Source organism: Anolis carolinensis, chromosome 2, assembly GCF_035594765.1.
Source record: "Anolis carolinensis isolate JA03-04 chromosome 2, rAnoCar3.1.pri, whole genome shotgun sequence".
Taxonomy (NCBI): domain Eukaryota; kingdom Metazoa; phylum Chordata; class Lepidosauria; order Squamata; family Dactyloidae; genus Anolis; species Anolis carolinensis.
The window spans coordinates 294,382,078-294,402,666 of record NC_085842.1 but is presented as its reverse complement, the minus strand read 5'-3'; the positions used below and the strand labels follow the sequence as shown (position 1 = coordinate 294,402,666).

The window sequence follows — 20,589 nt, the reverse complement described above, 5'->3', positions numbered from 1 at the left end:
AAAGGGCCAGGTCATGTTCATCAGTTTTTATGATTTAACTCTGCAAATTCTGGGGAACGGTAATGAAAGAAATTATGTTTCTTGAGCTGCTAGATGCTTTGTATGCACTGGTCCTGTTTTTAGTGCCCCTTAAATTCAAACATGGGGAAATTGCAGAAATTTACAATTCAATGTGTGTTTCATCAGGGAGGTATCCACAGATTGTTTTGACACTCAGTTACAAATTCAGCATGAAGATGGACGTCTCATGAAATTTGCAGCTGCTGATTGAATTTATATTTCCATAAAGCCCATCAACAGTTGCAGCCTGAAGGGAAGTGTGAGGGGAAGAAATGACAAAAATTGTGAGGCTAGCATTTTTCTTCAGACTTATAATGACAAATTACTTGTAATAAGGTCGTACACTGACCAGGATTAAACAAAAAATATAGGCAGCCAGGAGGAAATGGTTCCCTCCCCCAACCAGTCTAATTGATTTAAACTAAAAATGTCTAATGTTGATATCTGAATATATGTTTTGTTATCTAAGGAATATGCTAAATGTAACTCCAAATCCGAAATGCTTTCACCCTAAAAAAAAATCAGACACTTACAGGTCATTATAGAGGATTTATCATACAGGTAGTCTTATTTTGTAATATCTTCCCAAGTGAGAAGATGAATGTTAGGCATATGCAGAAGTAGGTCATCTTCATTAGATTGTAAGAACCCTCCTCCCCACCTCCTCCCCTTTCGGCTCTGAAATTGTTTCTTTCTGAGGTAGAAATGCAATGCTTATCTTAAAGCTATAAACTAAGAAGAGGCTGCTATTGCCTTCAAATACTAATAAAACAATTAGTGAATTAAAACTAATTGTACAGATTTATTCTTGCTTTAAGATGTTGAATGTGCTATTTTAATGTGTTGTTTTCACAGCTGGAAAGGGAAGAAGTTAAATGTTTTATTAGGTATTGGCTTTTATGTGTATAATATTGTCGTTATTATCCTTGAGAGAGAGTTGAATTCCCTTAATGTCCTAGTTCCCCCACCAAATTGCATATCTCAAGACTCGTGGAAAGTTAAACATTTTAGGACTATAGCCATTTCATTTCATTGTTCTGGGATTTGCATGTATATTTGTGCATAATAAGATTCTACTCACAAATGTATAGTCTCAGGACTTCAGACAGCTTGTTTGAATTGGTCCCACCTTGTCCAGAAGATATGAGGCAGACTGAAAATTCTGCCCCCACATGGTTAGTTCTCAGTGCAAATAACTCATTGGTCTTTTTCTGTAAACTGCAAGTGGAATTGGAATTGATTTTCTACACTTTTGGGATGTTGTAGTTTTCCACTATTTTTCATCTTGCTGTGTTTCAATTGCTGGTGGGAATGAGACAGTGGTTGTGGGTGGAGAAGGGGAAGGCCCAGCTCACTTAAATAATTTTTTGAAATATATATTCCAAGTTTTTTTTTAAAAAAATGAAAATATTAATATAGGTAGAAGTACATATTCCTATGGGAGAGATTGCCTATTGTTGTTGTCTATGAAATATTTTTATTGTTAAAAATACGAGCTGGTAAATATGGTAGTGGCTAGAAAATATTTTTAAAATATTGTATTAAATGGAATTTTGCATTGAAAAATACATTGGAAAGGCATTTTAGCACTAATTAACAGGCAGACTTTTTTTTTAAAGTGAAGAAGGTTACAAAAATTTCCCGTCATTATGCACTCAAGCCCAATAGCCAATTAGACTTTTAAAAGCTTGCAGATTTTAGGTTTCTCACATCTTTTTAGGAATACTTTGAGAGGTATAAGTAGAACCGTCCATGTCATTCTGCAAATGTTGCTACTCCCTACAGACACATCACCCAGCATGAGAGTATGTATATGTCTTGACCTCTAGTTGAAGTTATGTTCACTTCCTATTCACTTCATTTTCCCAAACCTTGTTCCTAAAAGGAAGTTTTTGAGTGGATAAATGGATCTGACAACTGAAAACTGGGAGTATGGAGAAAGTGTCAGTAAATATGAAACAGGAGAAATATGCAACCCCATTTGCACCAGGGTTTGACATTTTATTTTTAAAGCATAATGCATTGCTTTATAAGTAACCTGTTACTTTTAAATTATTTGGTTACTATTTAAAGCCTTAAAATATAGGAGTATTCCAAATGTCCTCCACCAAAACCAGCATTTTGGAGAAACAAGTAGGTGGAATTTGACATTGTGTCTAAAAAGTAATGCTGCCTGAAACTTAAACCAGATTTTTATTGTTTCTCAGTTATAAAAATAAATTGGGTATTCCTTATCCAGAAATTAAACACTTGCCAAAACCATTCACATAGGTGGCTGAGATAGCAACACTTTTGCTTTTTGATAGTTCAGTGTACACAAAAGTATTGTACAGGGTGTTTGAAAAAGAACTCCGTATTCATCATTTAAATTAAATGGTGAATAGGGAGTTCTTTTTCAAACACCCTGCATATAAAATATTGTGTAGGGTGCATATGGAATATAAATGTTGTGTTTAGACTTGGAGTCCTAACTGCAAGATTATGTATACGTAAATATTCAGAAGTCAAAAAGATTTCTGTTCCCAAGCAGTTAAGATCAGAGATACTCAGTCTGTATCTATACATTAGAAATAAGATGGCAGTCATTTAAAAGGGGAGAGAGAGGCACAACGTAGTTAATTTAAAAGCAAAACAACAACAACAACAACAACACTTTTTTCTCAAATTAAGAATTATGTTCAATTGTATGCAGTGAGTCATATGGTTTTCAAAGGTATGCTGAGCAAAGGACAGTTTTCATAATAGATGAGACTTGAAATGTGTTTCAGAGAGTAACTCCCAGGAGGTCTTTCTGTCTGATCTCTCCAGAATGCTTTTTGTTATCCCACAGTACTGTATTACCTTTCTTTTTTTACTCCATATGGTATTGTCACAAATGGAGAAACTATAAGAGAGGGAAATGGGCACGTATGCATAGATGGCTAAAATGCAACCTAAGCACTTCAAACAGCATTTTATAGTACATTAGTTATACTGTAAGAGGGCTATGAGAATATTGCTAGGTTTGAGGATTAATGTGAGCCAAATATTCCACAGTATCATTCATTTATCTTCCTTCTATATATTGTGACTCTTTTTTTCGATGTTGCACCACATCTGTAGACATTGAGAGCAAGTCTACCCTGGCTGCAGATATTTGAATGGGTAAAGTGGAAGAGTTAACATCTGTCTAGTTTTTTCATTCATTGCAAGGAGATTGAAATGTCACTGGGCCAAAGAACAATCTATCCTATGCCCATTTTACCTGTAAGTGCCATTGAACACAATTGGACTCTCTTCCAGATGAACATGCAATGGATTGTACTCTTAAAGTGTCCTTTAAACCTTTCTCTGAATTGAATCTGTCACCTATTATTTTTATGTACCACAATTCTGCATTTTTAGATCTAACTCCATGAAATGATAGGGTTGGTTCTGAGGGCCATAGTCTGAATAGCTGTGATGACATCCGTGTCCTTTGCTTCACTGCGAGAGACCTGTGTTTATATGCAAAAATAAAAGTGCAGGATTCAATTTTAAGAGCAAAAGGGGAATATGGAGAAGGAGGCATATTGGACCCTGACTGTACTTGCTCTTTATCCTTCTTTAGCATTTCCCCCCAGCCAAGGTTCATCCATAGCAAAGGAAACCCTCAATGTGTGGCTAAAGTAAATCTGTGTTAAATAAACATCTACAATCAACCCTCCATATTTGCTGGAGTTCAGGACACAGGACCCTTATGGAAGTGTCAAACTGTGAACAAAAATGTGATTTTTTTTATCTGAGAGAAAACTTCTCTAGGAATGTCTAGGTCTTCCAACATGACTTTATGGTCAATCTCCACTGGAAGGTGGTCATAGAATCACATTGGAGGACCTAGAGATTTCTAGAAAGATGTTCTCTCTAGAAATCTCTAGCCACTTCATCACATAATTTAAATTCCACTGAGTTCTACACTTAAAATCTGGTATTCCACTGGGTTCACTACGTTCATTTTGGTTAAAGTGCAGTTTTTGAGTCTTTTAAATGTTGAGGGCAGCATTTTTTCCAACGTATCAGGAAGAGCTGAGGAAATGGATTTTTCTCAAAACTCCGGATGTTTTGCCAAATTTCTAATGAAGTAGCACTCATTGCTCTGAGGTTAGAATCACCCAATTTGTGGGAGGAGAAATTGGGGGTGGAGTCAAAGTAAACTTTTTTGGGAAATTTCCTTTTGCTTCCCAAGCAGGAAGGTTTGGTTGTAAACTACGTCATAATGCTTCTATTTTGCAAAAAAAACAAAAACAAAATAGCATTTTAGGGTACCTTTATTCCTTCCTTCCATGATTTGTGTGTGTCCTGTGTTGGGAGGCTGTTGCCTTTCCAAATGGGTTTCCCTCCCATCCCTTTTCTCTCTCTCCCTCCCAGCTGTTGGGAATTGTGGAAGTTGCAGTCCAAAACACCACCAGTGCCTCTGCTGCTGCCGTTCCAAATGGGTTTCCTTCCCATCCCTTTTCTCTCTCTCCCTCCCTCCCTCCTGTTGGGAATTGTGGGAGTTGAAGTATCAAAAAGCACCAAGAGAGATGGTGGGTGGGGCCAAATATCTGCAGTGTGGAAAACTCTTCATTGAAAAAATACCCAAGACAACTGAGTGCACTAAACAGTCAGATTAAAACGTAGGGGAAAACTCCATTTTATTACAAAATGGAATTAGACTGAACTACTTCTTCTGAACACTTTCCAGCATAATTTGATGAAGTCTTAGGTCTCCCAGCATAATTGGAGGAAATTGGGAGTAACACTGGAGGACCTCCTAGAACAGTGGTTCTCAACCTAGGGTCCCAGATGTTTTTGGCCTTCAACTCCCAGAAATCCTAACAGCTGGTAAACTGGCTGGGATTTCTGGGAGTTGTAGCCCAGAAATATCTGGGGACCCCAGGTTGAGAACTACTGCCCAAGAGCAAGGGTGTTAAACTCATTTTCACTGAGGACCATATCAGCCTTATGGTTGCTTTCAAAGAGCCATTTGTAATTTTAAAACTATAAATGTAACTTGCCCTGGCATTGAAAGCCTTGTGGGCCACATAAAATGATGTGGTAGGCCAGATTTGGCTTGTGGGCCTTGCATTTGACGGGTGTGACCTAGAGGTTTCTACAGAGCACATTTTTAATTAAATCTATGAATAATCAAATCCACAAAAGACAAAACTACAAATGCAGGTGATAATTGTAGTCTAATCTTCAGTGGTGAGGAAAAAAAGGAATTCAGTATAAGTATTTGGGTATAACTATTCAGTATTTGGGTGCTGGGGGAGGAAGGTAGACCAAAATCCAGTTCCTAATGCAGCAAAGGTAGACTCATTGAATCAATGCTGAACTGTAAATACTTGCAATAAAACCCATGGATTCAGAGGATCTGCTCTAGCCACCATTAGCAAGCAGTTTTCAGCTTAAGAATCCATCTGTATACATAAGTAATATATATGGAATTATCCTTATCAAATATTTTTTTTTCTTTTAAAATAGGACAAATTATTAAAGAGAGAAGATTTGTGGAAGCTGCAGGTGTTAAGGAATACGAGTATCAAACAGGAGACATTCCAGTAGAATGGGAAGGTAATGCATTTTAAAGGGTACTTGAGAAGTACAGTATGTGATGAAGTGATTTATAATTCATACTCATTTATGAGTGCATGAAAGCTTCACTCTTACTTTAAGATTCCTGAAGTCACTAGAATTTTCTCGATGAGTGTCATTTACCCTTCTCACTTATTCAGATATTATTTCATCCATTTTTCATTCGTACATCAAAGTTTCTTTGTGATAGCTGGACTAATCACCAGTTGTAGTTGACTGCTGTGTCACATTAACCCGCCATCTTGAAATTATCCATCTGGGCCCAGTTCTGAAAGTGAGTTTCAAGATGGAGAAAATAGACACGTTCCTTTAAAAAACTGAATTATAAAATTTGATGTCAGATTATGAGAAATAAAGATGTACAGTATTTACTAGCTTTAATAGCATTTGGATGGAGAAAGTAGCTGTGACATAATGGCCATGAATAAGAAGACACCATTGTTGACAAAGAAATCCTTTTTCTGGTGGTTTATTGAAGGGGAATGTCTTTGTACATCTACACAGCTTATTTGGCTTTCCAACACAGAAATAAACCATGTGTGGCAAGGCACACTTTTATTAGCTGCATTTGCATTTTTAACACAGCACTTGCTCACCCTTATAATTACCATAACATTTTTTCTTTGTGATTATAGTCGCACTGAATTGGAAGGATTTGTGTAGAGAGGGAAATTAAAAGCGTTTTGAATAGGCAATCGTCTCTTTCTCTCTTTAAGCACATTTCCTTTCAGGGAATGGAAAGAAAATATTCAGACTGCTTTGTTTCCCCATCCATTATTTGGGCAGGAGAGGTGTGCAGTGTATTCTTGTTTATGACACGCAGAGCAGGGGAAAATGTAGGCGCTTAAGTACAAAGAACAACATTAACTGGATTTTTCAGTTAACATTCTAGCTGCTGAGTGGATTATTGAAAATGAAAAGTACAATTCCTTTTTATTTGTGTTGTTTCCATAACAAGATAAAGAAGTGGGCTTTGATTTTGTTAGAATTTGTATAACCTTTTCTTATGTTCAAAACACTATACCAGTCCTTCTAATGATTCCAATCAAAATTATTATTTATCATCCTGAATGATCATGTGGGATTTCATCATTTTCCAATCCTAGACATCATTGTGTAGATCTGGGCTGGATATTGAAAAAGTATGTGATAATTTTGTAGATGATACCATGACTATAATTTTTTAAAAAATGCAATGAAGAATGCTTATCTGTTCCAAAAATATCATTTTTAGAGAAGTATGGGAAGGATTGGGACCATTTTAAAGAGTATTTTTGTGTTTGTAGTATTGTATTCTGTTATTAACATGATAAGTTATTTTTTACAATGAATATGCAACAAATTACTTTTTACATATGTCAACATTTATGTTCCAACTTCTAATTTGGAATGAGAAGGTAGGTGGGATGAACACGCATTTTATACAGAGATGGCCACACAATAGATACAGATACATTTGCTGCTCAGGTGCTTTTTTGCATCAGGGTCAGATAGTGGGATACTGTGTTAGAAATGGGCAAGTTAGTCCCAGAGTTTGGAAGAAGGCCTCTTTTAGACAGTAACCTCCAGACTTCCCCAGCAGGCAAGTCATTTGGAGGATTATGGGAGCTGTAGCCCTAATTTAATATTTTTGAAAGTTTAATTACCTCCCACTAAAGTTGGAGGAGCCACGGTGGCGAAGTGTGTTAAAGCACTGATCTGCTGAACTTGCAGACCGAAAGGTCGCAGGTTCAAACCCCGGGAGCGGAATGAGCGCCCGCTGTTAGCTCCAGCTTCTGCCAACCTAGCAGTTCGAAAACATGCCAATGTGAGTAGATCAATAGGTACCGCTTCGGCGGGAAGGTAACGGCGCTCCATGCAAGTCATGCCGGCCACATGACCTTGGAGGTGTCTACGGACAACGCCAGCTCTTCGGCTTAGAAATGGAGATGAGCACCAATCCCCAGAGTCAGACATGACTGGACTTAACGTCAGGGGAAACCTTTACCTTACCTAAAGTTGACTTTTAGTGTTGCAGTTTAATCTTTTAAAAAATCTTGCATTTATGAAAATTGAAGCCCTTTTGAAATTTGATCGTTATAGAGAAAGAAAGCCTGCAAAATGTGGATTGCCCCCTGCTAGTAGGCCATATGCTGACCACTTCGGCCTACAAGCTCGTGGTAGAGGATGCATTAGCTCATTCCTTTGTCAGAATGAACTACTGACGATGTGCTTCTAGTGTATCATCATCATCATCTTTATATCCTGCCTTTCTCCACATGGGAACTCAAGGCAGCTAACACTCCACAATACAAAAGTTAAAAAGCAATTAAATAATAGCAGAGTGGTAAAAACAAAATTAAATTACAGTAGATATACTAAAATGGCATTTAAAACTCATATTCCCCCCAATCCCACCCACAGCACCTCTTGAACTGATCTTAAAAACCTTCTTCTTTAAAAGCCTGTGTTTTGTCTTGTTTTATGTTACTTAATATTTTTCTTCACTTTGTCCAGTGAATCCCCAATGAATACTACCATATATCAAACAATTTCCTCTTTTTTTCGTGTATTAGGATTGATTAGTATAAACAAATAATACATCTGAACAGTATTTCTCTATCACTGTGCTGCTAGTGCATAGATAGATTTATTTTGATGACTGCCAGCTAGTTTCTTGGCAAGATTGGTTCAGAGGGGTTTTGTCATTACCTTCCTCTGAGACAGAGAGAGTATGAATTGCCCAAGGCTACCCATTGGGTTTCCATGGCCCAGCAGAGATTTGAAATCTGGTATCCCAGAGTCCTAGTCCAACACTCAAACCACTACACCTAGTGGTTATTTATTACACACTGTCACTTTTGTAAACTAGAGAGAGAAAGAGGGGAGCCAGCCACAAGCCTAAAAAACATTCAGTGATTCCTTCTTATATGCTGTGGTTTGGTTCCAGGATCCCCAGTAGATACCAGAATCCATAGATAGTCAAGTTCCATATTAATGCCAAAGTGTAAGTCCCATATTAATACCATGGTGTAGTAAAATGATGATTTTATATAAAATGGCAAAATTAAAGTTTACTGTTTGGATTTTTAAAATAAATATATTCAATTAAAATATATATTTCCAGTGTCCATGGATATGGAGGTCCAACTGCATTTAGGTTGTTTGCCTCTGTCCTAAAAGTTTAGGACATGGGCCTTCTATTATTTCTATTCCTCCCAGTTTAAGTTGCCTCTCTGACTTTTCTCCAAGGCCCCATGTAGTAAGCGGGACAGAAGTTTGAATGTAAGTGCCCTGTGTCCAAACCAACAATATAATGAGAAGTAGAATTAGTAAAATACTTGAAATTGTCTAATATATCCAGGTAACATTTTTGTTCTGTAAAGTTTCCCTTTTAGGGAAGGAAGCAATTTCCTTTGCCAGGGGCATTATCTGGAGGATGTGGACCACAGATAACCTTTCCTCATTTTTCTTATAAATAGTCACAGGTATCTAGTTACAGTTTGTATCTGGTCATTTAACCCTGCAACACCTGTCAGTGGTACTCATGAAAAGTAATTTTTCAATGTCTGTGGAGATTTAGGATTTTGCGTCTCTCCTGCTGCATTTTACAGTTTGCCTATTCTAGCTGGCATGGTTTCTTCCTTCCCCCTCTCTCTTTTAATGGGTAACATTTAGTGATTAATGGTAGTTTTAATTTGCATGCTCACTTTTACGCTCATTACAATGCGTTATATGCCAGTAGGAGTCTTAAAGTTCAATGAAAATCTCATGCATACTAATGAGGATGCAAATGAGCACTGATGAAAGAATGCCAAGGTCTCAAGGTATGAAATGTCCAGTTTATCTTGCTAAATTCCACTCAGACAAATGTAGCGTTATCACAAGCACAGACTGTAGATAGAGCCGTATTTATATAATTAATGATGACTATGTAATTAGGCAATTTGAATTGCAGTCTGTTAGTGGATTTACAAAGGCTTTGAGGAGAATCTGGTAAAGTTGGATTCCATCCATGTATATGTATGTTTTCTTTTCCTTTTGTACTATTCCACATAGAAGCTGCTTTGAAGGAATCTACATGAAAGTACATTTCTTTGGAATGGAACATGCAAATGCTTCTTTAAAATTAGTGTGCCCTCACTACATTTTTGAGCTTCAAGGACAAACTATAATTCTAATGATTTTTAAGGTTTTTCCCTGCTTTCATGGCATCCACAATTTTTCTAAACAGCAATCAAGTCCTACTGTTTTAGATTTGAGATTGGATTAAATAAAGGAATAGTTTTGTGGAATGATTTGAAATGATTTGAACATTTGATTTGAAAATAAATAAATATATGGATGTATAGGAATTGTAATTTGGAACAGTACTAAGTCTGTTTCAAAGCAATCTAGAGTGAAAAACTGGAATTTAACATTATAACTCTCCTCTCTTCAGTCCTGTAGAGATAGGCTTTAATGGAAGATAAATAATCCTGGAAATTCCTGTCATAAACTGCCATTCCCAAAAGGCTTAGGAAAATAAGTATAAAATTGCATTAGCTATCTTTTATGATGGCTCAGAACTGGCTGAGAGGGGTGTATATGTGTGGATATTAGAGAAACAAATAATAAAAATGCATTCACTTTATCTCTCAGGTTTTCTGTCTAATATGAAAACCAGATTGTGTGATGGCTTCGTTATGTCATTTTATGGAGATGATGCTGAATATTATTGTCACCAACAGACATGGTTATAGGGACTATAGAGAAGGCAATGCCAGCAGAGGTGCCTCTACTCTGATATAGTATTCAGGAAATATTCATCTGACTGCTATTGGTTGCTTTTAAATCAGGCATGGGCAAAGTTGGAGCAGGGGTTTTAGACTTCAACTCTCACAATTCCTAAAACCCGGTAGCTGTTAAGAATTGTGGAAGTTGACGTCCAAAATACCTGGAGGGCTGAAGTTGCCCGTGCCTGTTTTAAATACATCATTTATTCTGACTGGCTTTCCCCCCTGTTCAGACCCGTTCAGATGCAATCAGCACAAGATTAATAAACCACACTTATTAAACCAGAACCGAGCATCATACTATGCACTATTCCCTGTAAACACATCTTTCCAGTTGCTCCAGGTCCAGTACTTCTCTCTTAGCCACAGTGTCTAATTATCTGTGAACTTAAAACAATGATTAGCATGAACCAATGAAGAAAGATAGTTTCACATCCTAGCTATAAAGCCTGCATGAAACAACAGTTTCCTAGATATTGAGATTTAAAGACATCAAGAAAACAATGAAGTTGATATGTGAGGAATTGGAGTGGGGTCCCAACCTGTCTTAGGTTGTATTAGACAGGGTGAGAAATGCAATTTTATAATGCTGTTTAGTTGCACTTGTTTTGTTGTTAGACTTGTATTATATTTACTGGCTAAATTATTTCGCTAAAATTAGGGTGTGTACTGTGTATTAGATTTGCATAAATGGTATTCTTAGTGCTGGGTGAAAGCAAAAAGGAAAGCTGCTTCAGGTCAGTTGATTTTCAAATGGCTATGGCTACACTGAAAAGTCAAAGGAGGACAACAGAGTGAAAGGCAAATGTTTAAGGAACATGTTAAACACTGGAAAGGAACTTCCTTTTAAGAACATCATTGTCTAATTCTTATATGCAGTAAATATACATATCTCTATTGCTTTAGCCTTGGTTATAACTGTGATCAGAGTGACAAAGTCTTCCCACATCAGTATAGAATCATAGAATAACAGAGTTGGAAGACACCACATGGGCCATCTAGTCCAACCCCTGCCACACAGGAAAAGCACAATCAAAACACCCCCAACAGATAGTCATCCAGCCTCTGTTTAAAAGCTTACAAGGAAGGAGCTTCCACCATACTACAAGGCAGAGAGTTCCACTACTGAACAGCTCTTACAGTCAGGAAGTTATTCCTAATGTTCTTTCCTGTAATCTGAACCAATTGCTCTGAGCCCTAGTTGTCAGGGCAACAGAAAACAGGCCTTCTCCCTCTTCCTTATATATAAAAATATAATATTATATAATAACTTATGGAAAGGCAAAGATTCTTTTTTCCCTGCTTAACTGAGGGAGGAAGAGGTTTACTTTTCGGAAGTAAATGACTGGTTAGGATTGGGTCCATGTCTTTCAATAATAATAATAATAATAATTTTCTTTGGTACCCCGCCACCATCTCCCCAGAGGGACTCAGTGCGGCTCACAGATATAAAACAAGCATACAGTGATATCAAATACAAATATCAAATACAAAAACACACAAATTTAAAAGGCATAAAAAATTGCAATCATTGTAAAACAGATGAAAAACACAGCAATAAAAACATAAAATGAGCTGGGCAAAGTGCACTGAGTGAAACTTGTAAACAAGAAGGAAGTTAAGGTGCTACAAGGTCATGGGAAGAACCTTAAACTGGGGTGAACTCTGAGGCTATGTCAAGGAGTTAACCAACAGGTACAACTGGTCAGAAGAATTGACACTCTCTTATCTTTGGAAAGAGTCAGGATTTCCCATTTGTAAAACACTTTCTTTTTCCAAAAGTAAGGGCATGGCTTCCTAGGGAGATGCTTTGATTTCTCTTGCTCATTGTTTTGTGACTGTGAGTCCTTAAGCTATTTCTAGGCTGTAGATTTCCACCTTGGTGCTGCTGCTGCTGCTTGTCAGAAGCACTTCAGTGTGGTTGCAGTTGCTGACTTTTTGTCACTGGCAGTACAAGTTTAGTGGACACATGCAATATCCCCTTCCTCAGCACCATTCACTTGATTATGTTTTCATGAAAACAAGAGACATCTTTTTAAAACAATTGTCTTACCACATGTCCACATCTTTAGTAACCACCAGCTGCTTGCTTAAGTGGCTCCAAGGAAGAATGGGCATAAGATAGAGAACCTTTTTGGAAGTGGTCCCAGATTTATACAACTTGAGAAATACATTTATGCATATCCTAAAGTGTTTATCCTTCAGACAGTTAATTAAGAAATAGTTCAGGCCTTTGTTCTGTTGCTTGCTGCTGTTTTAAAATTCATATTAAAATGGCTAACTAAATCAAAACAAAATTACTATTTCTTGTTTACTGTTTTTGCTGTCTGCTTTGTGTAATCCCAATGCTGAAATGGTTTCAATTAATTTTTCTTGTCTTTTTTCAGGCTTGGAAAATTCCTATTGTAAATTTATAATGTTATTTAAGGTTATTTAATATTACTGATGCAAATTTGAGGTGTTTGAAAATGTTAACCTCTTAAAAATGTCTTTGCAGCCTGGATTAGGAAGAAAAGGAACGATCCACCTACAATTGAAGTAAGAGACTTCTGCTTTCATATTTACTCTTGATTTTTAGTTTTGAATATGTTTTAGTGGATTTTAACTGTGAAATTTCAATACTGTTATGTTTAAATCTGTTTAATGTTTGCATATTTGTATATTTTAAATTGTATGGTCATACATTTAATATAAATTTCTTCGAGTCTCCTTCGGGAGAGATAAAGCAGGGTATAAATAAACACAATAATAACAACAACAACAATAATGAAAATACAGTAGAGTCTCACTTATCCAAGCTTCACTTATCCAATGTTCTGTATTATCCAAGGCAGTCTGCCTTTTAGTAGTCAATGTTTTTGTAGTAAATGTTGCAATGTTTTGCTGCTAAATTCGTAAATACAGTAATTACTATATAACATTACTGTGTATTGAACTGCTTTTTCTGTCAATTTGTTGTAAAACATTATGTTTTGGCGCTTAATTTGTAAAATCTTGATGTACTTTTTTGTTTAATAGGCTTTTTTCTTAATCCCTCCTTATTATCCAAGATTTTTGCTTATTCAATGTTCTGCCGGCCCGTTTATGTTGGATAAGTGAGACTCTACTGTAATAATAATAATAATAATAACAACAACAACAACAACAACACCAACAACAATAATAATAACCAATGACCTTGGTCAGAAAGTAGTTCTTTGAACTTTGTTTTAAACGCATCTGTTCGTTTATATAAACCTTATTGAGAATATTTAATTCATTGGTAGAAATGAGAATTGTATTCCTAGCCAGAACATTATTTGAAAATTCACTTTAAATTTAAATTTCCCACCACAGTGGGATAAATGATGGCCTTGTTGTTTGTTTAATCATTTTAAAAGGAGATTGGACATTCCGGCAATCAGTGTAAGAAATATTCTGGAAATAAAACTATAATAGCCACCCATTTATGATAGCTGCCATTAAGGTACTATTGTCCAAACCAGTCGCCAATATATTTTCCAGGACAGCAAAGGAAATTACATTAATATTTCATAGTGCTAATGAAACACGCTTTTCACAGTCTTGTCATGCTGTTTGCACATTGTTTCAGTTGGTATTAAACTGAAATGTGTATGCATTCACAAATATATGATGAAAGCATTGTTTGATCTACCGGGAAAAAGATTTGGTACAAGGCCTCAAACTCAGATAAGTGCTTAGATTTGTGAAGTAAGATTCACCTGTCTGCTTTCCTGGTACAAATACAAGATTGGCTTCATTTCTTAGTCCTCCTCCTACTGTCTGCTTCTCTTGTCCACACCTGTCACCCCAATGCTATTTTCTTGCAATAAAAACAAGCACTACAGGGCTTCTCAACTCTTTCTGAACCTGTAGGGCTGGATATATCAGCCCCTGCTATTTCTGTCTGATTTTGGGGAAATCTTAGTAGGATTCCCCCGGCCTTCCTCTCCTAGACCTTTAAAGTGGCTCTTCCCTTGGACAGGTGAATTAGTCCTGAACAGCTTAGTGGCCTCACAGGAGACAGTATACTGAATGTTTGGTAAATACACCTGTTTTTCTCATTGTTACGTATTTTATTGTATTGTTATTGTATTTTATTGTGGCCGGGAGGGCCTTTGCACAACTAAAACTTGTGCGCCAGCTGCGACCATACCTCGAGAAGTCTGATCTGACCATGGTGGTCCATGCCTTAGTTACCTCTAGACTGGACTATTGCAATGCGCTCTACGTGGGGCTGCCTTTGAAGACGGCCCGGAAATTACAACTAGTACAGCGTTCGGCAGCCAAGCTTCTAACCGGAGCGAATTACAGGGCGCGTTCAATGCCTCTGTTTAAGGAGCTTCACTGGCTGCCGTTTACTTTCCGGGCCCAATTCAAGGTGCAGGTTATCACCTACAAAGCCCTAAACGGTTTGGGACCCACCTACCTTAGAGACCGCATCTCCCTCTATGAACCCACACGTTCTCTTCGCTCGTCGGGGGAGGCCCTTCTCTCGCTCCCACCACCCTCACAGTCACGGTTGGTGGGGACGAGAGAGAGGGCCTTCTCCGTCGTGGCCCCCCGGCTTTGGAACTCTCTACCTAGAGAGATCAGGCAGGCCCCTACCCTCCTCTCCTTCCGGAAGAGCTTAAAAACCTGGCTCTTCCAAAGGCCTTTGATGTTTAGTTGTTGCTGGATTGATCTATCTGTCCATTCCATAATAGTCCCATTGTTGTTGTCTTCCCATTTTATATCGCACTTTATTGTCCATTCAACTGTGAAATTTCCTTTTCCCATTTCGTAACACTCTGCATTTCGCCTGGGATCTACGAATTAGTCTCCTGTTTTTAACACTGTATTCTGCTTGTTGATTTTAATGATTGTTTTTATTGATGTTGGTGTTTTTTACTGGGATAATTGTTTTATTGCTTTGTTACTGTTATTTGTTTGTTTTATCGGGCCAGGCCCCATGTAAGCCGCCCTGAGTCCCTTCGGGGAGATGGGGCAGGGTATAAAAATAAAGTTATTATTATTATTATTATTATTATTATTATTATTATTATTATTATTATTATAACACATAGTATATGGTATTTAAATAATGAATAATTGTTCTAAATTAAAGCTATCTCAAGTAAAATAACAATTCCTTCTTTCTTAGCACATGGTTTGATATGTGGCAGGTTTTCTGTTTCTCCATATTATTCCAAGGGCATCGTATTTATCTGAAATCACTCTCAAGATAGATTGATTTGGTTTCTGTATTAGACAGCTTCTGACAACAGTGTTGATATGGTACATGTTCTTTGACAGCTTTTGAACTGGGGAATGGTTTTGACCATATTTCATGCTGAAGTTGTTATATAGCAAATCTTCCTGTCTATTTCTCTCATCTCTCTCTTTCTCTCCAAGTAGACAAAGACTCATCTTCTTATTTTCCTGTGGGGGACAGGGGAGGTTATTGAAAATTACACTGCTTTTTTCATGTTGGATCTTTTACTAACTTATAGCATTAGGGTTTCATTCCTAACTAGATGATGATGATGATGATGATGATTATTATTATTATTATTATTATTATTATTATTATTATTCCCTCCTTTTTCTCTCGACAAGGAGACTCAAAGCAGCTCCAGATCTCTAAGCACTTTGTAAAAGTGCTCAGCCAAATTGCATTCTATTGTTGTGGTAGGGATTATAGGGTAGATAAACATAGCAAAACACAGATGCCCTATGTATCTAGAACCATTTTCCTGATTATATCAGGGTTATAGAATCATAGAGCCATAGAAACCCCAAGGACCATCCAGTCCAACCCTCTGTCATACAGGAGCACACACTCAAAGCACTCCTGAGCGATGGCCATTCAGCCTCTGCTTAAAAACCTCCAGAGGAGACTCCACTACACTCCAAGGCAGCATATTCCATTGTCAAACATCTCTTACTATCAGAATGTTCTTTCTAATGTTTAAATGGAATCTCTTTTATTGCAATTTGGATCCATTGTCTCTAGTCTAGACCAACAGAAACAAGCTTGTCCCTTCATCAAGGCAACATCCTTTCAGATATTTAAACATGGTGATCATGTCTCCTCTTGACTTTCTCTTCTGCAGGCTAAGCATGCCCAACTTCTTAAGTCGCTCCTATAGGGCTTGTTTCCAGAAAGTTGATCATTTTGGTCATCTGCCTCTGGACACATTCCAGTTTGTCAATATCCTTCTTTTATTGTGTTGCCTAGAACTAGACACAGCTTTCAAGGTGAGATCTGACCATAGCAGAACAGAGTGAGGTTATTAATTGTTTTTATCAAGCCATTATACCACTATTGATGTAGCCTGGTAGATTATCTCTTGGCCACATTTGCCCATAGGAATCCAAGATTGCATTTAATCCTTAGCATGGAGACATGATTTGGAATGAGGAAGTGGCAGGCAGGTAAGAGCTTGAGCACCTCCCCTTCCATATTTCTGTTTTGGATTATGTATACCACTCCGTCATAAACAACAGAATTTTCTGAAATATGTTTATTTATAATATTCAGTTAGATTCTGTGTTTTCTCATTGGAATAAGCCAAATGCCATTCAGTGAGTTACTTGTAAAGTTATTTTATTAAAAGAAATCTTGGTTCTTTGAGACTGAAAATAGTTCACTTTTATAAAAAAAAATCCTTAATAAAAATTCATTTGTATGGATGGGAAAGTCTGAAAGTGACTTGGAATAAAGAATGTGGTAAATAACTGCTTTTCATTTCTAATGCACTGTGTGTTTGCTGTGCAGTAATAAAAATGAAATGGCTTCTGAATTGCACAGTTGGATACAAGGTGAAATGTTAAGAAGAAGAAACTTTTTGTGACAGCTCCTGTCTTCTTTCAAACTATTTCTAGCATTTCCATAATTATCTGTTTTGACAGCCTCCTTGTCAAGGGAGGAAAATGTACTTTAGTGAGCAGTAATAAGCATAAAGTTTCAATTATTCTCCCCCCTCCACCCAGAAGAGAATAATTACACTGAAAATTACGTTATGTTTTGTTACCACATTTCATATTCTGCGTCCTTCACTTTCTTCATTTGATTATAAAAATATTATTTATTTCAAGAAATGGCATGATGAAAACTAACTTCAGTCATGAAGATTCATTTTCATAGTATTCCTATTCCCCATTACCAAACTGTGCCATGATTTAGAAATATTTGCTTGATGATATGTTTGAGTAAGGCTTGATTTTGCCTGCCTGCTTTTATATAACTAGAGTACTGTAGCAGCGAAGACCCATGTCCTACCATAGTGTCATTTTCTTATTGTTGAGACACAGAGGAGGAACTCGAAGATATATAGGGAGAGGTGCGCCTTCACAAATTGATGTCTGAAACTACTACCTTCCATTTAGGGAAAAAGCATATTGGTAACAAGTGCAGTTCCTCTAAAACTGATTTTATATGGATTCTTTGAGGCAGAAGTGGGCAAAGTGCAGCACATAGGCTGCATGCAGCCCCCAGGACTGTTCTTGTGGTCCCAGGGGCTCCAGGAGACATTTGTTTTTTTGGGGGTGGGGCGGGGCGGGGATCGCAGAATAAAATGATCTCTGGGAATGTGGATGGCCTTTTCACCATGTATGGAATCCCAGTACACATGCCCTGAAATCTTGGATTCTACTTAAGTAGGTAAAATATACTCGTTCAACCAGATTGCCTTTAAAAAATTACATTTGGACTTTTTTATGTGTGATATCTTCTCTTGTTATTCTCTCTCTTTCCTTTTACTCATTTTTTAAATAAACTACTTTTATAAATTTCATTGCATTATTTAGAAAGATAAAATCCCACCAAAACCCCTGCGTGCATCAGACTGCATGCTTGCTAGGCTGCTTCTTATATTCTTCACACAGTTTTCTAGTCTTTGGTCAAATAAATCAAAAGTGTTTTCCACGTTGTGTTGTGTTCTTAGAGGTGGGCTGAATGGGGAAGAACTTAGAACCTCGCTAACAACTAGACAGGATTGGATGGCAGTGTAGCATAATGCTTTTAAAAAGAAAATTTTAAAGACTGAATCAAGGTTGTGTGGTGTATTATGTATTTTAAATTGGTTTTAATGCTTCTAATGGTTTTAATTATTCATTTTTAGTTGGTACAAGTTTTAAGTCTATTTTAATGTTTATAGTTTTATGTTTTATTGTTTTGAGACTCTGTAAGAGAAAAACACAGTATATGAATGATGCTGATGCTTTTTTGGAACTTTCTCAAGAAGAAGGATATGTCCTGGTTGGGAGAGTTTTCCATAACATCAGATCGATTAACACTAAGGTAAAGGTTTTCCCCTGACATTAAGTCTAGTCATGTCCAACTCTGGGGGTTGGTGCTCCAAGGTCATGTGGCAGGCATGACTGCATGGAGTGCCGTTACCTTCCTGCCCGAGCGCTACATTTGCATGTTTTTTAACTGCTAGGTTGGCAAAAACTGGGGCTAACAGCGGGAGCTCACCCGGCTCACCGGATTCTAACCGCCAACCTTTCGATCAGCAGTTCAGCGGTTTAATCCGCTGCGCCATCAGGGGCTCTGGTCGATTAACACTGTAGCAGTCCCAAACCTTGCATCACTGCTTCCTTCTTTGTCAGATGATACTCTGGTTTATTCTATTTTGGTTCCTCTGATGTGAAATGTTGATGACAGTCAGACAACATGATCTTGTTGTCTGAGATAGGATAGGGGTGATGGTCTCCTCTCTGGCAGGATTACATGAAAACACCAACATAACTGCTTTATTAGAAGCACATGTCAAAATTCTATAATCTCTCTTTCCAAGTGTTTGGAATGATAAAGATATATAGCACCAAATCTACCAAATCTTCAAAAAGAAGGACCTGGCTTTCATTTATAATAGAAGATGGGTTGTTAATTGACTGGTCCTTTTATAGGCCTGATTCTTAGACAACTAATTCCACATCAAATTTCAATGCTTCTAGACAAAGTACAATTTACAAACAATTTCTGTATTGAAATAGCAGTAGTCATCTCATTTTGAAAGGATGGGGAGGATAACATAAGCACCTTCTTCGTAATGACACAGGGACCGTATTGCTATTAATAAACTAACCAGAAATATCAAATTACTTAGTTTTTCTTATTGGAAAATGGTTTCCCCTTTAAGAAATGAACCCATAGTGAAACTAAATGTCTATTTTTCCATGCTATTGTATATAAGTTTAGGATTCAGTTTGATTTATAGATACAGTATCCAGTTGTTGCTTTATAAAATGACATGTTTGTTTCAAACTGGTGACTCTTGTCCGAGTTTGTTTTGGGGTTTTTTCCCATCAAAGAACCTACTGTCGTTAAAAAAAATCCACACCAAAATAACCCTCAATTCAAACCACATTCACAGTCTATTTATAAATGTTACTTGGATTTCAGAAAACTAATTTTTAATCAATGGCGCATATCTCAATTATTGCAATTAATCCAACACTCTTTAATTAAGGCAGAATTTAAATAAACTGAGTAAGTGGTGGGTTTGAAAAATACTTTTTTTCTGGCCTGAGCAACCCAAAACAAATATTGCACAAAAGCACCACTTGGCTGACAGCATTAGGTTAAATATCCACTTTCACAAACCCAGCTTTGTTTTGGGCTGCTCTTGTGTTTGTGCTCTGGGCATTTCTGCATTTATCTCTTCAGATGCTTGTTCTCATTTATCATAGCTGAGTTCAAGTTTACCTCTTGGACTTGCAGGAACTGTCTCAATTTGAAGCAGTCCAAATCTGATAGAGGCCAGGACAGTTCTCTTTAGAAGATGCAACCTAATGGCATTTAAGTCTTATTATTCCTGTCTGAATATCTGGTCCAGAAAAAATGGCCATACTGGTCAATAAAAGCTTGCCCTACTGGTTTTAACTTCTATCATATTATTAGCTTTTTAATTATCTGTCCTGTGTTAGAAGCACTGACAGTGGGAAATTAATGCTGAACTCCATTAATGTTTTAAAATACTTTCAGTGTGTCCTCTGTAGTTTGCCAAATATTAAAGAAAATTGCCTGTACAAAGACATCTTATGCATTCCTAAGCAGTTTTGGTTCAAACACACTACTAATTTAATGTTGGGGGCTGATATGAAAGTACTCCATGCATTTCCAGCAACTTTCCTAATTCAGCAAAAAGATGCTGGTGTCTGTTCAATATTTCTCTAGCTGTGAGGATCTAGT

General features: G+C 37.1%; 1 protein-coding gene across 2 annotated transcripts in view; it reads left to right on the top strand.

Annotated features, from left to right (window-relative positions):
- The window catches only part of ndufaf2 (NADH:ubiquinone oxidoreductase complex assembly factor 2), a 55,654-nt gene that overhangs the window by 22,443 nt on the left and 12,622 nt on the right, over positions 1-20,589 (top strand). The window contains exons 2-3 of one of the 2 annotated variants that reach the window (XM_003216240.4): positions 5,545-5,634; positions 12,907-12,947. In XM_003216240.4, coding sequence (XP_003216288.3) covers positions 5,545-5,634; positions 12,907-12,947 — 131 coding nt within the window. The remainder of the gene's footprint in view (positions 1-5,544; positions 5,635-12,906; positions 12,948-20,589) is intronic. The other variant, XM_008102865.3, reaches the window with a different exon arrangement.